Genomic DNA, 14,082 nt, shown 5'->3' with positions numbered 1-14,082 from the left:
AGAGTTAGATGCTCGACCTACTGAGCCACTCAGGCACCCCAAAAATAAAATCTTAAAACAAAAAAAAAGAAGTCTTAAATTTTCTTATGTAAATACTGCCTATTCAGTGTAAACATTTTGGAAATAAGGAAAAATTTAAAGAAGAAAATAAAAATTTGTCTTAGTCTCACAGCCAGTGATGACTGTTAACCTTCAGTGTATATTCTAGTCTTTTTTGTACATATTTCTTAGTAAAATTGTAATCATATTAGGTAAACTGTTTTTGTGTCCTGTTTTAAAAATTTAACAGATTGTGGGGTGCCTGGGTGGTTCAGTCAGTTAAGCGTCCCACTCTTGGTTTCGGCTCAGGTCATGATCCTACGGCTTCATGGGTTCAAGCCTCACATTGGCTCTGTGCCAACAGCAAGGAGACTGCTTGGGATTCTCTCTCCCTCTCTCTCTCCCTCTCTCTCTCTCTCTCTCTCTCTCTCTCTCTCTCCCTCCCCCTTCCCAACTCACATGCTTTCACGTTCTCTCTCTCTCTTTTAAAATAAATAATCAGATTTGTATTAGATGTATTTATCAAATAAGAGTTTTATATTTTTCAATCGATGATAAAAGAATACTGTTTTGGAGTCTGGAAAAATTAAAGCAGGCGGAATGAAAAGGGTGATAGAATTAAATCAGTATCTTTTCTTGGGGCGCCTAGATGGCTCAGTTGGTTAAACTTCCAACTCTTGATTTTGGCTCAGGTCATGATCTCACTGTTTGTGGGATTAAGACCTGCCTTGGGCTCACACTGATAGTACAAATCCTTCTTGGGATTCTCTCTCTCCTCTGTCTCTGCTCCTCCCTTCCTACCCTTTCTCTCCCTCAAAACAAGTAAACATTAAAAACAAAAAATCAATGTCTTGTCTCAAGGAAATTTAATGATTAAGCATTCAAATAGATCTAATATTAATTCAAGCCACTGTGGGTCATTAGCTATCTCAAATAATGTTTTATAGACTACTTTCTAATATAATAAATAGAATATGGATGTTTCTTGTTTTGTTACTAGATAGCTGTGGTTCTCAAATCTCTCCAACCCTTTCTTTAAACCCCTGCTTCTTGAAAAACAGATTTTCCCCCAAGCAGTATATACTTGAAGTCCATATGAATGTTACTTATGTATATTCATTTAATATCTGCTATGTGTAAGGTACTATTCTGGGCACTATGAAATCTTGCCATCAGAATCCTTTAACTTGTTCCAAGGGGAAGAATCAGATACATATAATCTTGGGCACCTGGGTGGCTCAGTTGGTTAAGCCTCCAACTCTTGATTTTGGCTCAGGTTATGATCTTCACAGCTCATAGTTCGTGGGATTGAGCCCTGCATTGGGCTTTATGCTTACAGCATTCTGCCTGTTTGGGATTCTCACTCTCCGTCCCTCCCCTGCTTGCACACATTCTCTCTCTCTCAAAATAAGTAAATAAACATTTTTTAAAAAAATAATCTTAAACATGTTAGGGAATTTTAGAGATATATAACCTACCAGCTTCTTCTGTCCACTTGATAAATAACGATACTAGAGCCTGAAAAGAAAGATTAAAATACTTGTCTAACACTATAAAATTTGTGGCATTGCCAAAGTTAGAGCCTAGAACCAAAAGCTATGATTCCCTCAGTGCTTTTCCTACTTTGTACTTTGTCCGTATTGCTTTTCTTGACACCAACTGTCATTTTTTCCCCTAAGAAAGTGCTACTTAGGAGTGTTTTTGGGGGGCACGTGGGTGGCTCAGTCAGTTAAGCATCTGACTTTGGCTCAGGTCACAATCTCATGGTTTGTGAGTTTGAACCCTGCATGGGACTCTGTGCTGTCAGTGCAGAGCCCACTTCATATCCTCTGTCCCCCTCTCTCTGTCCCCTCCCTGCTTGTTCTCTCTCTCTCTCTCTCTCTCAAAATAAATAAACTTTAAAAATAAATAAAAGTGTTTTCTTTCGCTTCTATGGTGGGCAAAGAAAAACTGGTTTCATTCATACAGCACGCTTATGGGATATAAGATATCATAGAACTTATGATATCCTGTTGCTGAGATTACAGATAGGCAAGAAATATGTTGATAAACTATGAATATCTGTGGAAAGCAGTGTTAAGTGTGGAAAAAGATTATATTTTTTAGAATCTAAACAACTGTTAAGAGTGCCAGCTCTGTCATCTCGCACCTGTCTGGCTTATTCAAGCTACTTAATCTCTGAATCTTAGCTTTCTCATCATTCATCTGTTAAGCCCCTACCGCATGCCAAGAACCATATTAAGGTGCTGCAGGTAAAGCAAAATTCTTGTTTCTTATGAGGGTTTTTGTGAGGATAATGTATATACATCAGTAAAATAAAGTACTTGTACTTACTGGCACAAAGTAAACATTGATAAAAGTTCCTTCTTACTTACTGTAAGTTCTCAAACTTTGTCTCAAGACCACTTTATACTCTTAAATTTTTTGGAGGGGTGCCTGGGTGGCTCAGTCGGTTAAGCATCCAACTTCAGCTCAGGTCATGATCTCGCGATGCATGAGTTTGAGCCCCATGTAGGGCTCTGTGCTGACAGCTCAGCGTGTGGAGCCTGCTTCGGATTCTGTGTCTCCCTCTCTCTCTCTGCCCCTCCCCCACTGGTGTCCTGTCTTTCTCTGCCAAAAATAAATAAATGTTTAAAACAATTTTAGTTATTGAAAGATCCCAAAGAACTTTTGTTTCCGTAGTGTGAATATATTACTATTTGGTGATACTAGAGGTTAACACTGAGGATTTTAAGTATTTTATTAATTTGTTTTAAAATAGAATTACTGTACCTGTGTTATATAAATAACATTTTAAAGTTAAAATAACTGGTTTACTTGCTCCTAAAGGGTTCAATTTATCATGGACAACAAATACTGTTGTTTTTCTTGACAGATTTTGTTCATTTTTAAGAAAAAGTATGACACAAATCCAAGTTAGACTAAGTATAGTTTCTCGTTTAAGTAAAAATTGTATTCCATGGAAAAAGTGGCTAGTTCAACTTGCATCTTAGTTGCACAAGTACTTTTCCTCAGGGCAGTCATTATACTTGAAAGAAGTGTTTTTTGCATGCTTCATATTTTGTTCCAAAGAGTACTAAAAAGATGTGTATTCAGGGGTCAAGATTTAATAAGATTTATATTTTATACTACTTTAAGGACATTCATAAGTAAAAAATAGCTTTTTAAAAGTTTATTCATTTTGGGGGTGGGACAGAAAGAGAGAATCCCAAGAATCTGCGAATCTGCTGTCAGCACAGATCTTGATGTGGGGCTTGATCTCACAGACTGTGAGGTCATGACCTGAGCTGAAACCAAGAGTTGGAGACTTAACCACTGAGCTACTCAAGCTCCCCAAAAAATAGCTTAAAAAAAAAAACAATGAGTGCATAGTGGGGAATACAGTGGCTTGTTAGTGTAGTTTCTTTGGCCACTGTCTTGATTGTGCTAAAGCACAAGCAAGTTTTGCCACTGTTGCTTTATGCACTCTCAAGTGCACGTGTCAACACAATGAAAAGGTGAAATACCATCTTAGTATTATTTTAAGAGTAGTTTTGGCATTGTCAGTTTCCTGAAAGGATCCCTCCCCCCTCGACAGATCGCATTTTGGGAGCCAGTGCTATAAAGCCAGTGCTTTATTATTGGTACTTATATAATGTTTTGATTGTTATCATTTTAATATGTACTTATTTTTATCGTGAGATTGGCACTGTCTAGTCACATTAGTACCATTGACCTGTTTGATGGCAATACAATCAAAATAGCAGCACACTGACAGAGAATATTTATGTTATAAAAGTTGCAAAGTAGGGATTTTGTTCTATGGATGTATTATTAGGAGCATTGCTTCATATTTTTTCTGATTGTGCTTTCTGTTTTGTTTTTAGGCTTGCATTGATGACAATGTTGATATGGTGAAGTTTCTGGTTGAAAATGGAGCAAATATTAATCAACCTGATAATGAAGGCTGGATACCACTACATGCAGCTGCTTCTTGTGGATATCTTGATATTGCAGAGTAAGCCAGTTCTGTGTTTACTTTTATCCAAATATCCAAACACTATTTTAGAGACCTGAGATTTTATAGAAATTGGTGTTACTGATAAATGAGTGAGCTCTTATATTACCTTAATTCATGAAAACTATTCTTCCCAGGAAGAAGAATAAGCAGTTCTTGGGAATTCATATATTGAGTCTCTCATTGGGAGTTTATCTTCCTGTCTTCCCACCCTCTTTGGCTTTTGGTACTTTGTATTGATATGAGTAATGGTACACTTCTCCATTCCCATCTCCTTTTATTTTGAGTACATGTAGAGCATTGTCAAATGATTCAAAGTTAAATTTAGCAATCTAGCCTATCCCTGTGTAATCTGAGTTGTTAGGAGAAATTAACAATAATTCTCAGTTAAGTTACTTTGGTATAAGGAGAATATGATACAGAGTTCTCCAATTAGTCTAAACATTTATACTTCGTTGCTATTAAGATTGTTTTCTAAAAATACGTGTTTTAGAAAATTCAATGAGAAATGGTCATCATTCTTACCTACCTTTAATGGGCAGGTACTTTCCAAGAAAATCTGATTCTTCAAACAGTTAACAAGGAAGTATAGTTATCCTGACAAAATAATATTTTCACTGAACTATTTCATTTTGTGTTACTGTGTGTCCAATACCATAAACAGGTTTTATTGTCTATCTGCTCACATCAAAACTTATCAACTGATAATATCAAATATGGGAGTTCTATTTTGTGAATCTCTTTTAGTAAGCCTTAAATATTGTTATACCTTTATTTCATTTTTCTCCCCATGTGTATTGGAGATAGGATACATCATTTTAAAGGGGAGGCATTGGTTGGTAAATGAGAAGTACTCTGGCCTAGGAATCAGAAAATCTGAGTTACTTGAGTTCTATTACTGCGTATAACACTAATTACACTTTATTTTCATCTTTTCCTTTCTGGGCCTTAATTTCTTTATGTGCAAAATGAGGAAGTCTTTTGTCATTGCAAAAACAGTAATGTTCGTTCATAATTATAATCATGGTTCTCAAGTTCCTTAATTCCTGTCTGTTTTTTTCATGCTCAACAGAGGACTTGGATCTCTTCTTCATAGAAAAAATAGCTAATGTGCATTTATCTTAAGCTGTCTGTAAATATTTGGTACTCAAGTTCTGGAGTCAAATGATGTGAATTTTGAATGTTTCCTTAGCCATTCTCGGGGTGTGACCTTGGGCAAGTTGCTTAACTTTTATATGCTTCTGTTTTTTTCCTCTTTCAAAAAAGAATAATATTGCTTAGGATTGTTGTGAGGGTTAACTGAGTAATCCATCAAACAAAGAATTGGCACATTGGAAATACTCAATGTGTGTTAACTTTTGACCGTTACACTGTCTCTGGGGAAATGAAAACCCAACTTTTTTCTCTTAAGATGTTTAATCTTTGTGTTTCTTTTTTTGTAATTCATGCTTCTGAGTTTGAAAAGACAATAATAATCACCCTGAATAATTTCTTCCACTTGATTGATAAACCATTGTGTTGGTTGGGATGATTTTAGCTGCAATTAAATAGTATCAAATTTAAAATAGACCTAAAGAGTAAGAGTCCTTGGGGCGCCTGGATGGCTCAGGTGGTGAAGCATCCACTTCGGCTCAGGTTGTCATGATCTTGCCGTTTGTGGGTTTGAGCCCTGCGTGGGGTTTTGTGCTGACAGCTCAGAGTCTAGAGCCTGCTTCAGATTCTATGTTTCTCTTTCTCTGCCCCTCCATTCATGCTCTCTTTCTCACTCAAAAATAAACATTTAAAAAAAAAGTAAGCATCCTTGTGCTACAGTATATGATACAGTTTAGAGGAAGAGCATTCAAGTTTATTAAACTGCTTGGTGAAACCTCCAAGGGCGTCTCTCAGGTTTTTTTCTTCTGTCTTCCCCAAACATGAACTTTATTCTTAGCCTTGTCCCCCTCCTGGTGACAGGATGATTGCCACAACTCCTCAGTTGTATTATTACATATGCACATCAGAGGGCAAAATAAAAAGTGGGTAGAGTGTGAAAAGTATCTTCTCCATATTTTGTGTATGTCAAAGAGGGGAACTTATCCAAGAGAGTCCTCCGACTGCATCAGATTTCCGCTTTAGGGATTTGTGTTGGTCTGGTCTTGTCACTTGCCCATGTCTACCCTGGGAAAAGCAAGTACTTGGCATATTCAGTGTTTTGCATGTCAGTAAATAAGTATGAGGGGGAGTAAGCAGTCTGCTGCAGGTGTTAATATTTTCAGTAGAAAAACCACAGCTTTTCATTTTTTAGAAGGTAGGCTATGGAACAAGTGCTTCATAGGACTTAATACAAACAGAAATGACCTGGTTTAGCCAAGATTGAGTAGAGTTGTGGTGATCTACCTTTCTTTAGGCAGTTTGAATTTATGGCTGTGGTATAACTAGAGTATCTGAATGCATACTTTGAACAAAATTAGAAGAATTATGACTTTTTCTTTGTTGCTCTTTCTGCCTTCTTTTATTAAATAATAAGAATGTTTATAAAAGACAATTTAACTCTGATAAATATTGACTGGGTTATTCGTTAAGGTGATAGTCCATAGCCCTTCCAAATACATGATTATTTTTATCAGCATTATCTTTTTTACCAGTTAATCTCACTAATATGAGAAGTTAATGAAAACCTATTTTTCTTTGGTCTAGAAAAAAATAGCATGATGGCTTAAGAGCTAGGGTAAAGATACCCCCAAGTCAGAGTATTTATAGAGTAAAAGAAGGCCCTATTAATAATGATGTAGAGGGGCACCTGGGTGGCTCAGTCGGTTGAGCGTCCAACTTTGGCTCAGGTCATGATCTCGCGGTCTGTGAGTTCGAGCCCCGCATGGGGCTCTGTGCTGGCAGCTCAGAGCCTGGAGCCTGCTTTCGATTCTGTGTCTCCCTCTCTCTCTGCCCCTCCCCTGCTCATGCTCTGTCTCTCTCTCTGTCAAAAATAAATAAACATTAAAAAAAAAATTTTTAAAAATAATAACAGTTATAAGCCAGGAAAGACCTAGGAAATTTGGGTCACTCTGCCAAATGAAATATTTGAAGTTAAATTTGTTGTAAAACCTGATTTTGTTTTTTGCAAGCTATGTGCCCTTGGCCAAGCTACTTAGCCTCAACGATTAATACTATTTATAAAATAGGATCTGGCTTCTTCCTACCTCTTATTTCTCATAATGCTTTCGATATTTTTCACTCTCTTAATACTGGACTACTTTTAATTTCCCAACATTCACTGCTGGTTCACGTTAATGAGTCTTTGCTTATAGTGGTTCATTTACTTTATTTCTTTACTTTACCAGCTCCTGCCAAACTCTCAAGATGCAGTTGTATGTCATTTCTTCCAGAAACTTTTCTGATAATTCCTGGCATCTCTACAATGTATCAGATGTTTACATGCTTCTTTAGGAACTGCTTTATGCACAGAATAGTTCTAATTCATCCCTATTGAAATGAGAGATGAAAGAAACAATGAAGCACACATAGTTTACTCTGATGCCTTAAGTATGATTTGGATACAGTGAGTTCTAAATTTTTGACCCCTGGGGGCTCCTGGCTGGCTCAGTCGGTGGAGCATGCGACTTGATCTCAGAGTTACGAGTTCAAGCCACATGCTGAGTGTGGAGATTACCTTAAAAATAAAGTGTATAAATAAATAAATAGATAATAAATAAATAATTTCGACCTCTGTTGGAGATAGTACACAAAGAATATGAGATTACAGTTTAGTTTCTAGACATTTAACAATTTAACATCTGGTTTGTAGCCTAGCAGGAGCCAAGTGAATAGATGAATGATAGCTCTTTGTATTCTGGCTCAATTGTCTTACCTTTTCACCAAAATAATTATTCTCAACCTCTCCCTGCTTTGAATAAGGTAGAATTCTTAGGGAAAACCAAAAATAGAGATTGTCTAATAATGCCCCTTCTCCAGAGTGGATTAGAGGAACAATAAAGGTGGTGAGTTTGGAGACTTTTATGTTAATGCTCAGCATATGTATTGTTTTACTGAATACTGATGAGTCCGTTTTGAAATGTATGCATTAACATCATTCTTTTCCTTTGGTGTGCTGAATTGTATCTGTACCTAATTCAGCTGTTGAAGCCCTACCTAACACCCCCAGAACCTTGGAATGTGACTGTATAGATGCAGCCTTTAAACAGATAATTAAGTTAAATGAGGCACTTGGGGGGAGGGGGGAGGGGGCAATTCATTCTTACTGATTTCCTTAAAAGAAGGGGAAATTTGGATGCAAAAAATAGAGACATCTGGTGCATGCACACAGAAAAGACCACATGAGGACACTGAAATATACTTAATGTGGTTAATGATGTTACCATCCTTATTGATTAGTAAATTATGTATCTTTGGTCATCAAGAATCTCTTCCTCTTGGCTTCTAAGACCTTGGGATATGACCAGAGAAAATGATCTTTCAACCTTTCTTGCTCTCTAGTGTTACAAGGTGCTCCAGACTCATTTTTTTTCCCTCTGCCCTGGGTCTGGAATTGCCATTTCCCCAAAGAGCCCTGTTCTTGTAATGGGTGCTAGAAGTACTCATTGCTACTGAGTTGGTCATTGCTTCAGATTCAGATTTGGTACCAAGGTGTTTTCCTTTAACCTCTTCTGTCTTGTATCAGTATTTCCTTTCTCCCTATACTTCTGTTGCCAGGAACTGTAAGATTAAAATAACACACAATTACTAATTTGCTTCATTATTATATATTACACATACATTAGACTACTTATAACAACAATACCACTAACAACAACAATAGGATTACCAGAAGCAGTTTGAAGTTTTGTGTTTTGTTTGTTTTTTGGCAGAGGTTAGGAGGTCATTTCTTTTTGTACTTAAGGTATCTCGCTTCAAATATACCATCAAATTACTATGTATTGAAGTCACTTGAAATAGTTCTTTTCTTTGTGGTTATGCTACCAACTAGATATGCCTGTTAGGTTGATTGTTTAACTTTATTTATTGTTTGGAGTTTGCTTTTTTAACTTCAGTTTGTTTTATAATTTACATAAAATACCATGTTCTAATGGCAGTTCCTGCTCTACCATCCTATTTCCTTCTACACTATTTTTCAAATTTTATATTTTATCCCAGTTTGTTTTTTAATGTAAGCATCATTTAAAATATTCCCTCTTGTAGCTAAATGATAGAATATCACACACATACTTCTTCACTTGCTTTTTTCACTTAATAGTCTGGTCTGAAGATGGCTATGTAGTGGGGTAGAGAGCTATCTCTCATTGTTCTATTTAGGTGTAGTACTCCATTGTGACGTAGTCATAGTAGTTTATTCAGCCTGTCCCTGTGATTAACCAGTGAATGCTGTTTACTTGAATGACTCTAGTTTTAGCCTTGGAATTGCCCTTTTATTTTTGCAAATCATAGGTATTTGTATATTTATGTGAAAAAAATTTTTAATAATAAAACTTTATTTTTTCTATCTATGATTTATTTATTTTTTATAATTTACATCCAAGTTTGTTAGCACATGATGCAACAATGATTTCAGGAGTAGATTCCTTAATGCCTCTTACCCATTTAGCCCATCCCCGCCCCCCCCTCCACAACCCCTCCAGCAACCCTCTATTTAAGAGTCTCTTATGTTTTGTCCCCCTCCCTGTTTTTATATTATTTTTGCTTCCCTTATGTTCATGTTTTGTATCTTAAAGTCCTCATATGAGTGAGGTCATATATTTGTTTTCCTCTAATTTTGCTTAGCATAATACCCTCTAGTTCCATCCATGTAGTTGCGGATGGCAAGATTTCATTCTTTTGGATTGCAGAGTTGTACTCCATAAACAATATGTTTTATTAATATTTGGTTATTGATGTGATTATTTTTCTGATATCTTTTGGTATTTTAGTTTCATTACCACTTTTCCTTTATTAAGCTCCCACCACAGATGTTTAAGAAGCGCTTTTATCTTGGGTGCCTGGGTGGCTCAGTCGGTTAAGCATCTGACTTCGTCTTAGGTCATGATCTCACTGCTTGTGAGTTTGAGCCCCCCCTGCCCGCCGCCAGACACTATGCTGACAGCTCAGACAGACCCTGGAGCCTGCTTCAGATTCTGTTTCTCCCTGTCTCTCTCTTTGCCCCTCTTCCACTCACGCTCTATCTTTTTCTCTCAAAAATAAATAAACGTTAAAATAAGTAAGTAAATAAAATAAAAAGAAGTGCTTTTATCTGGGGGCTCCTGGGTGGCTCAGTCAGTTGGGCGTCAGACTTCGTTTCAGGTCACTATCTCGCAGTTTGTGAGTTCAAGCCCTGCATCAGGCTCTGTGCTGACCGCTCAGAGCCTAGAGCCTGCTTCAGATTCTCCATCTCTCTCTCTCTCTCTCTGTCTCTCTCTGTCCCTCCCTGCTTGTGCGCTTGCTCTCTCTCTGGATTGTTCTCTCTCTCAAAAGTAAATAAACATTAAAAAAAAAAAAAAAAAGGAAGTGCTTTTATCTTGAGTAGCTTTGGTGTCTGTCATAAAATTTTTCAGTAGTAGAGAAAAATTATAGTACATAGTGTTACAGTACATACAATGAAATGTTGATTAATTAGTATATTTCACATATTTTTCTTTGTGTTTGGAGTCGTTTCAAAGCCACCACTATAGAAGATTTTATATCATTATAAAATGCAAGTAGGATTACATTCAGTGACATTCTCATGGTCTTATTTGCAGCATGGAAAAAGTTTCATGAAATTTGTCATTTGATCATTAAAGAATCAGCTATTTAAAGATATGCTAACTTTTAAATATTTGTGGTGGCTTATTTATGGTTTGGCTTTTCTTCTTCATTATAACCTTTATTCCATAAACATCCTCAAGATTTCTCTTGGCTTACCCTTCAAAATATATCCAGTATCTTACTATTTTTGTCACCTCTTTAATTTCTTCATAATCTTGCACACTGTCATTTTTCACTGGACTTAGAGTTGCAGTTATTCTAACCATAACCATCCTCTTCCCACCATCTGTTTTCCACACAGCAGCCAGGATGATCCATTTAAAATATTACAAATGGGGCAGGGGGCGCCTGGCTCAGTCAGTGGAGTGTGTGACTTTTGATCCTCAGGGTCATGAGTTCAAGCCCCGTGTTGGGTATAGGGATTAAAAAATTAAAAGTAAATCTTAAAAATAAAATAAGTAAATAATATTTTATAAGTGGGGTAATACCGCATTTTTATTCATATCCATCCAGTGGGTTCATAATACATTCAGAGTTTAAGCCAGAGTTCTGATAGCCTACAAGGCTATAGTTTGACCTCATATTACTCCTCTGATTTTATATTCTTCACTCCTCTCAGGCTGTCTCTTTTAGCCACCCTGATCCCCTTGCTGAGCCTTTCAACAAACTAGACATCTTGGTTCACAGTCTGCACCTGTTGAATCCTACGTCTGGAATTCAGTAATGTTGCTATCTTGGGTAAAAGAATCAAATTCTTAACCAATTTAAGAAATACATAAACTTCACCACCATGCCCGTGAAAAATGTTATTATATTACTGACCTAACGTTTAGGAATCAAAAACTCCATTATAATCTTAACTCTGCCAATTAATTGCTATTAACTTTAGGCAAATTACCAGCTTCTCTGGTACCAGCTTCTCTGAACCTCTGTTTCCATATCTATAAAATGAAAGTATTAATACGTATCCCTACTTTATAAGATTATTGAGAAGATTAAATAGCATATATAAGACAGTTGGCACAATATACAGCATATTTAGTATTCAGTAAATGTTAGCTAAGTTAATTGTTACTATTCATAATGCTGTTTTTTATCATTACTTTTTTTATGTTTATTTATTTTTGAGACAGAACACAAACATGGGAGGGGCATAAAGAGAGGGAGACAAAGAATATGAAGTAGGCTGCAGGCTCTGGGCTGTCAGCGCAGAGTCTGACACGGGGCTCGAACTCATGAACTGTGAGATCATGACCTGAGTGGAATACAGACACTCAACTAACTGAACCAGCCAGGTACCCCAATCATTCCTTTATTTTTTAAAAGACACTTTGAAGTCTTAGGAAATGCATTATGAGTATGCTTTATGCAAGAAAAGTATCATGGACTTAAGTCATTGGAGACATTCTCCAGTATCTTCTATGTTGAAATAAATGTCTTATTTACATTTATTTTCATATATTCATTGTTTTATTTCCAATAAAAAAAATTTTTTTTTAACATTTATCCATGGAGGAGATGGAGAGAGATGGAGGCAAAGCATGAGCAGGAGAGGAGTAGAGAGAGAGGAAGACACAGAATCCGAAGCAGGCTCCAGGCTCTGAGCTGTCAGCACAGAGCCCGACGCTGGACTCAAACCCATGAACATGTTCTGAGCCAAAGCTGGCTGCTTAACCAGCTGAGCCACTCAGGCACCCCTGTTATTCCTTATTTAGAGCTTATGGTTAACCAAGCAAATACTGGTTCTGATTCCATTGGATAAGAGGATTTTGGAGCCATATTTCTGGGAGAAGAGCATTAGGGGTATATGGAAGGTAGCAGATTGGATTGGGAAAATGAACTGAGTCTACAGCATAGAGGAATTAGTGTACGTTGCTAAGTTTGACCTTTAGTGGCGATGCATTTTTAGGGACATGATGATCCTCACTCTGTATTTTAGGAAGACTGTTCTTCACAGATTAGTATTGTTGGACAAGAGAGCTAGGGCAATGGCAATGAAATTGGAAGTGGTGCATATTTGAAAGAAATTTGGAAAATAGAATTGATAAGGCTTGGTGTGATTCACTGGATCTAGGTAGTAAGGTAGGAGGAAGAATCAAGGTGGTGATAAGGCTTGATAATAATAGCTAATGTTCATTGAGTGCTTAACTTGTACTAGTCACTGCTCTAAGTCCTTTAAGTATATGTCATTTCAGTCGTCCTAACAGTCACATGAAAATATTACCACCACCCCACAGGTCTATATGCACAATTCCAAACCCCAAAAACTTGGAAAAATGAGAGACTAATTGTAACTTTAGGTGTAGGCTCATTTGTCAACAAACCATGACCTGAACTGATATGAGGCTATTTATAGTCTGTTTATACAATGTACTGTACATTTCTTTTTTGCAAAAACAGTAATGTGTTTGGTAATATAAAGTGCTGCCTCAGACTCAGTGGGGGTGTTACATAATCTACAACGGTACCTTTTTAAAATATGAAAAATTTTGAAATTTGGGCTTGGGTGAATGATGATGGCCCTGTATTATGATTCTTATTTTATAGATGAGGAAACTTGAGTCAAAAAGTAATCATAGTAAGTAAGTGGCAGAGCTAGGATTTGAACCTAGTCTAACTTTTCAGGTCTGCACTTTAAGCTGTTACACTATTCTACCTCCCTGTCTAACCTTTGTAACTGGGACAATGATGCCTTTAAACTTATTAAGAGATCTAAAGAGCAAGATTGGGGGAAGCAGAGGAGAGACTGTAGAGGAATGTGGTTTTAAATAGGCCCTATTTGAGATGCTAATGGAAATGATGCAGTAGGAAGCCAGGACTATATTGGGAGTGTTTATAATACATATACTGGATTTCATGAAGTTTAATTAAGATGCCATTGTTGTAACACAGTGTAATTACTTTATATACCAATTTTAAAAGTTTACAAAAGTGAAATTATGATACTTTCTGTGTCTGTGTATGTTTAATCACCTGGGTTTTTCACACAGTATCGTTTTCTAAATTTAGCATTTTATTGATGCAACGTTTTTAAAGAATGTTCTCTTGGGGCGCCTGGGTGGCTCAGTCAGTTGGGTGTCCGACTTTGGCTCGGATCATGATCTCATGGTTCGCGGGTTGACCCCAATGTTGGGCTTTGTGCTGGCAGTTCAGAGCCTGGAGCCTGCTTTGGATTTTGTCTCACTCTCTCTCTGCCCCTCACTGGCTCGCGCTCTGTCTCACTCTATCAAAAATAAATAAATGTTTAAAAAAAAAAAAAAAAAAAGAATGTTCTCGTATGGGATGCCTGGGTGGCTCAGTCAGTTAAGCGTCCAATTTCGGCTCAGGTCATGATC

General features: G+C 36.9%; 1 protein-coding gene across 6 annotated transcripts in view; it reads left to right on the top strand.

Annotated features, from left to right (window-relative positions):
• PPP1R12A (protein phosphatase 1 regulatory subunit 12A) overlaps positions 1-14,082 on the top strand; it is a 160,717-nt gene that overhangs the window by 48,955 nt on the left and 97,680 nt on the right. For all 6 annotated transcript variants that reach the window (XR_006204963.1, XM_042947242.1, XM_042947243.1 and 3 more), the window contains exon 2: positions 3,906-4,036. Coding sequence is in view for 5 of the 6 variants with exons in the window: in XM_042947242.1 (XP_042803176.1) it covers positions 3,906-4,036 (131 nt within the window). In the remaining variant the exon portion in view is untranslated. The remainder of the gene's footprint in view (positions 1-3,905; positions 4,037-14,082) is intronic.

The sequence above is a fragment of the Panthera leo genome, chromosome B4, assembly GCF_018350215.1.
Source record: "Panthera leo isolate Ple1 chromosome B4, P.leo_Ple1_pat1.1, whole genome shotgun sequence".
In the NCBI taxonomy this organism is placed as follows: Eukaryota; Metazoa; Chordata; class Mammalia; order Carnivora; family Felidae; genus Panthera; species Panthera leo.
The sequence above is the reverse complement of the archived record's forward strand: the minus strand, read 5'-3'. Positions and strand labels throughout refer to the sequence as shown.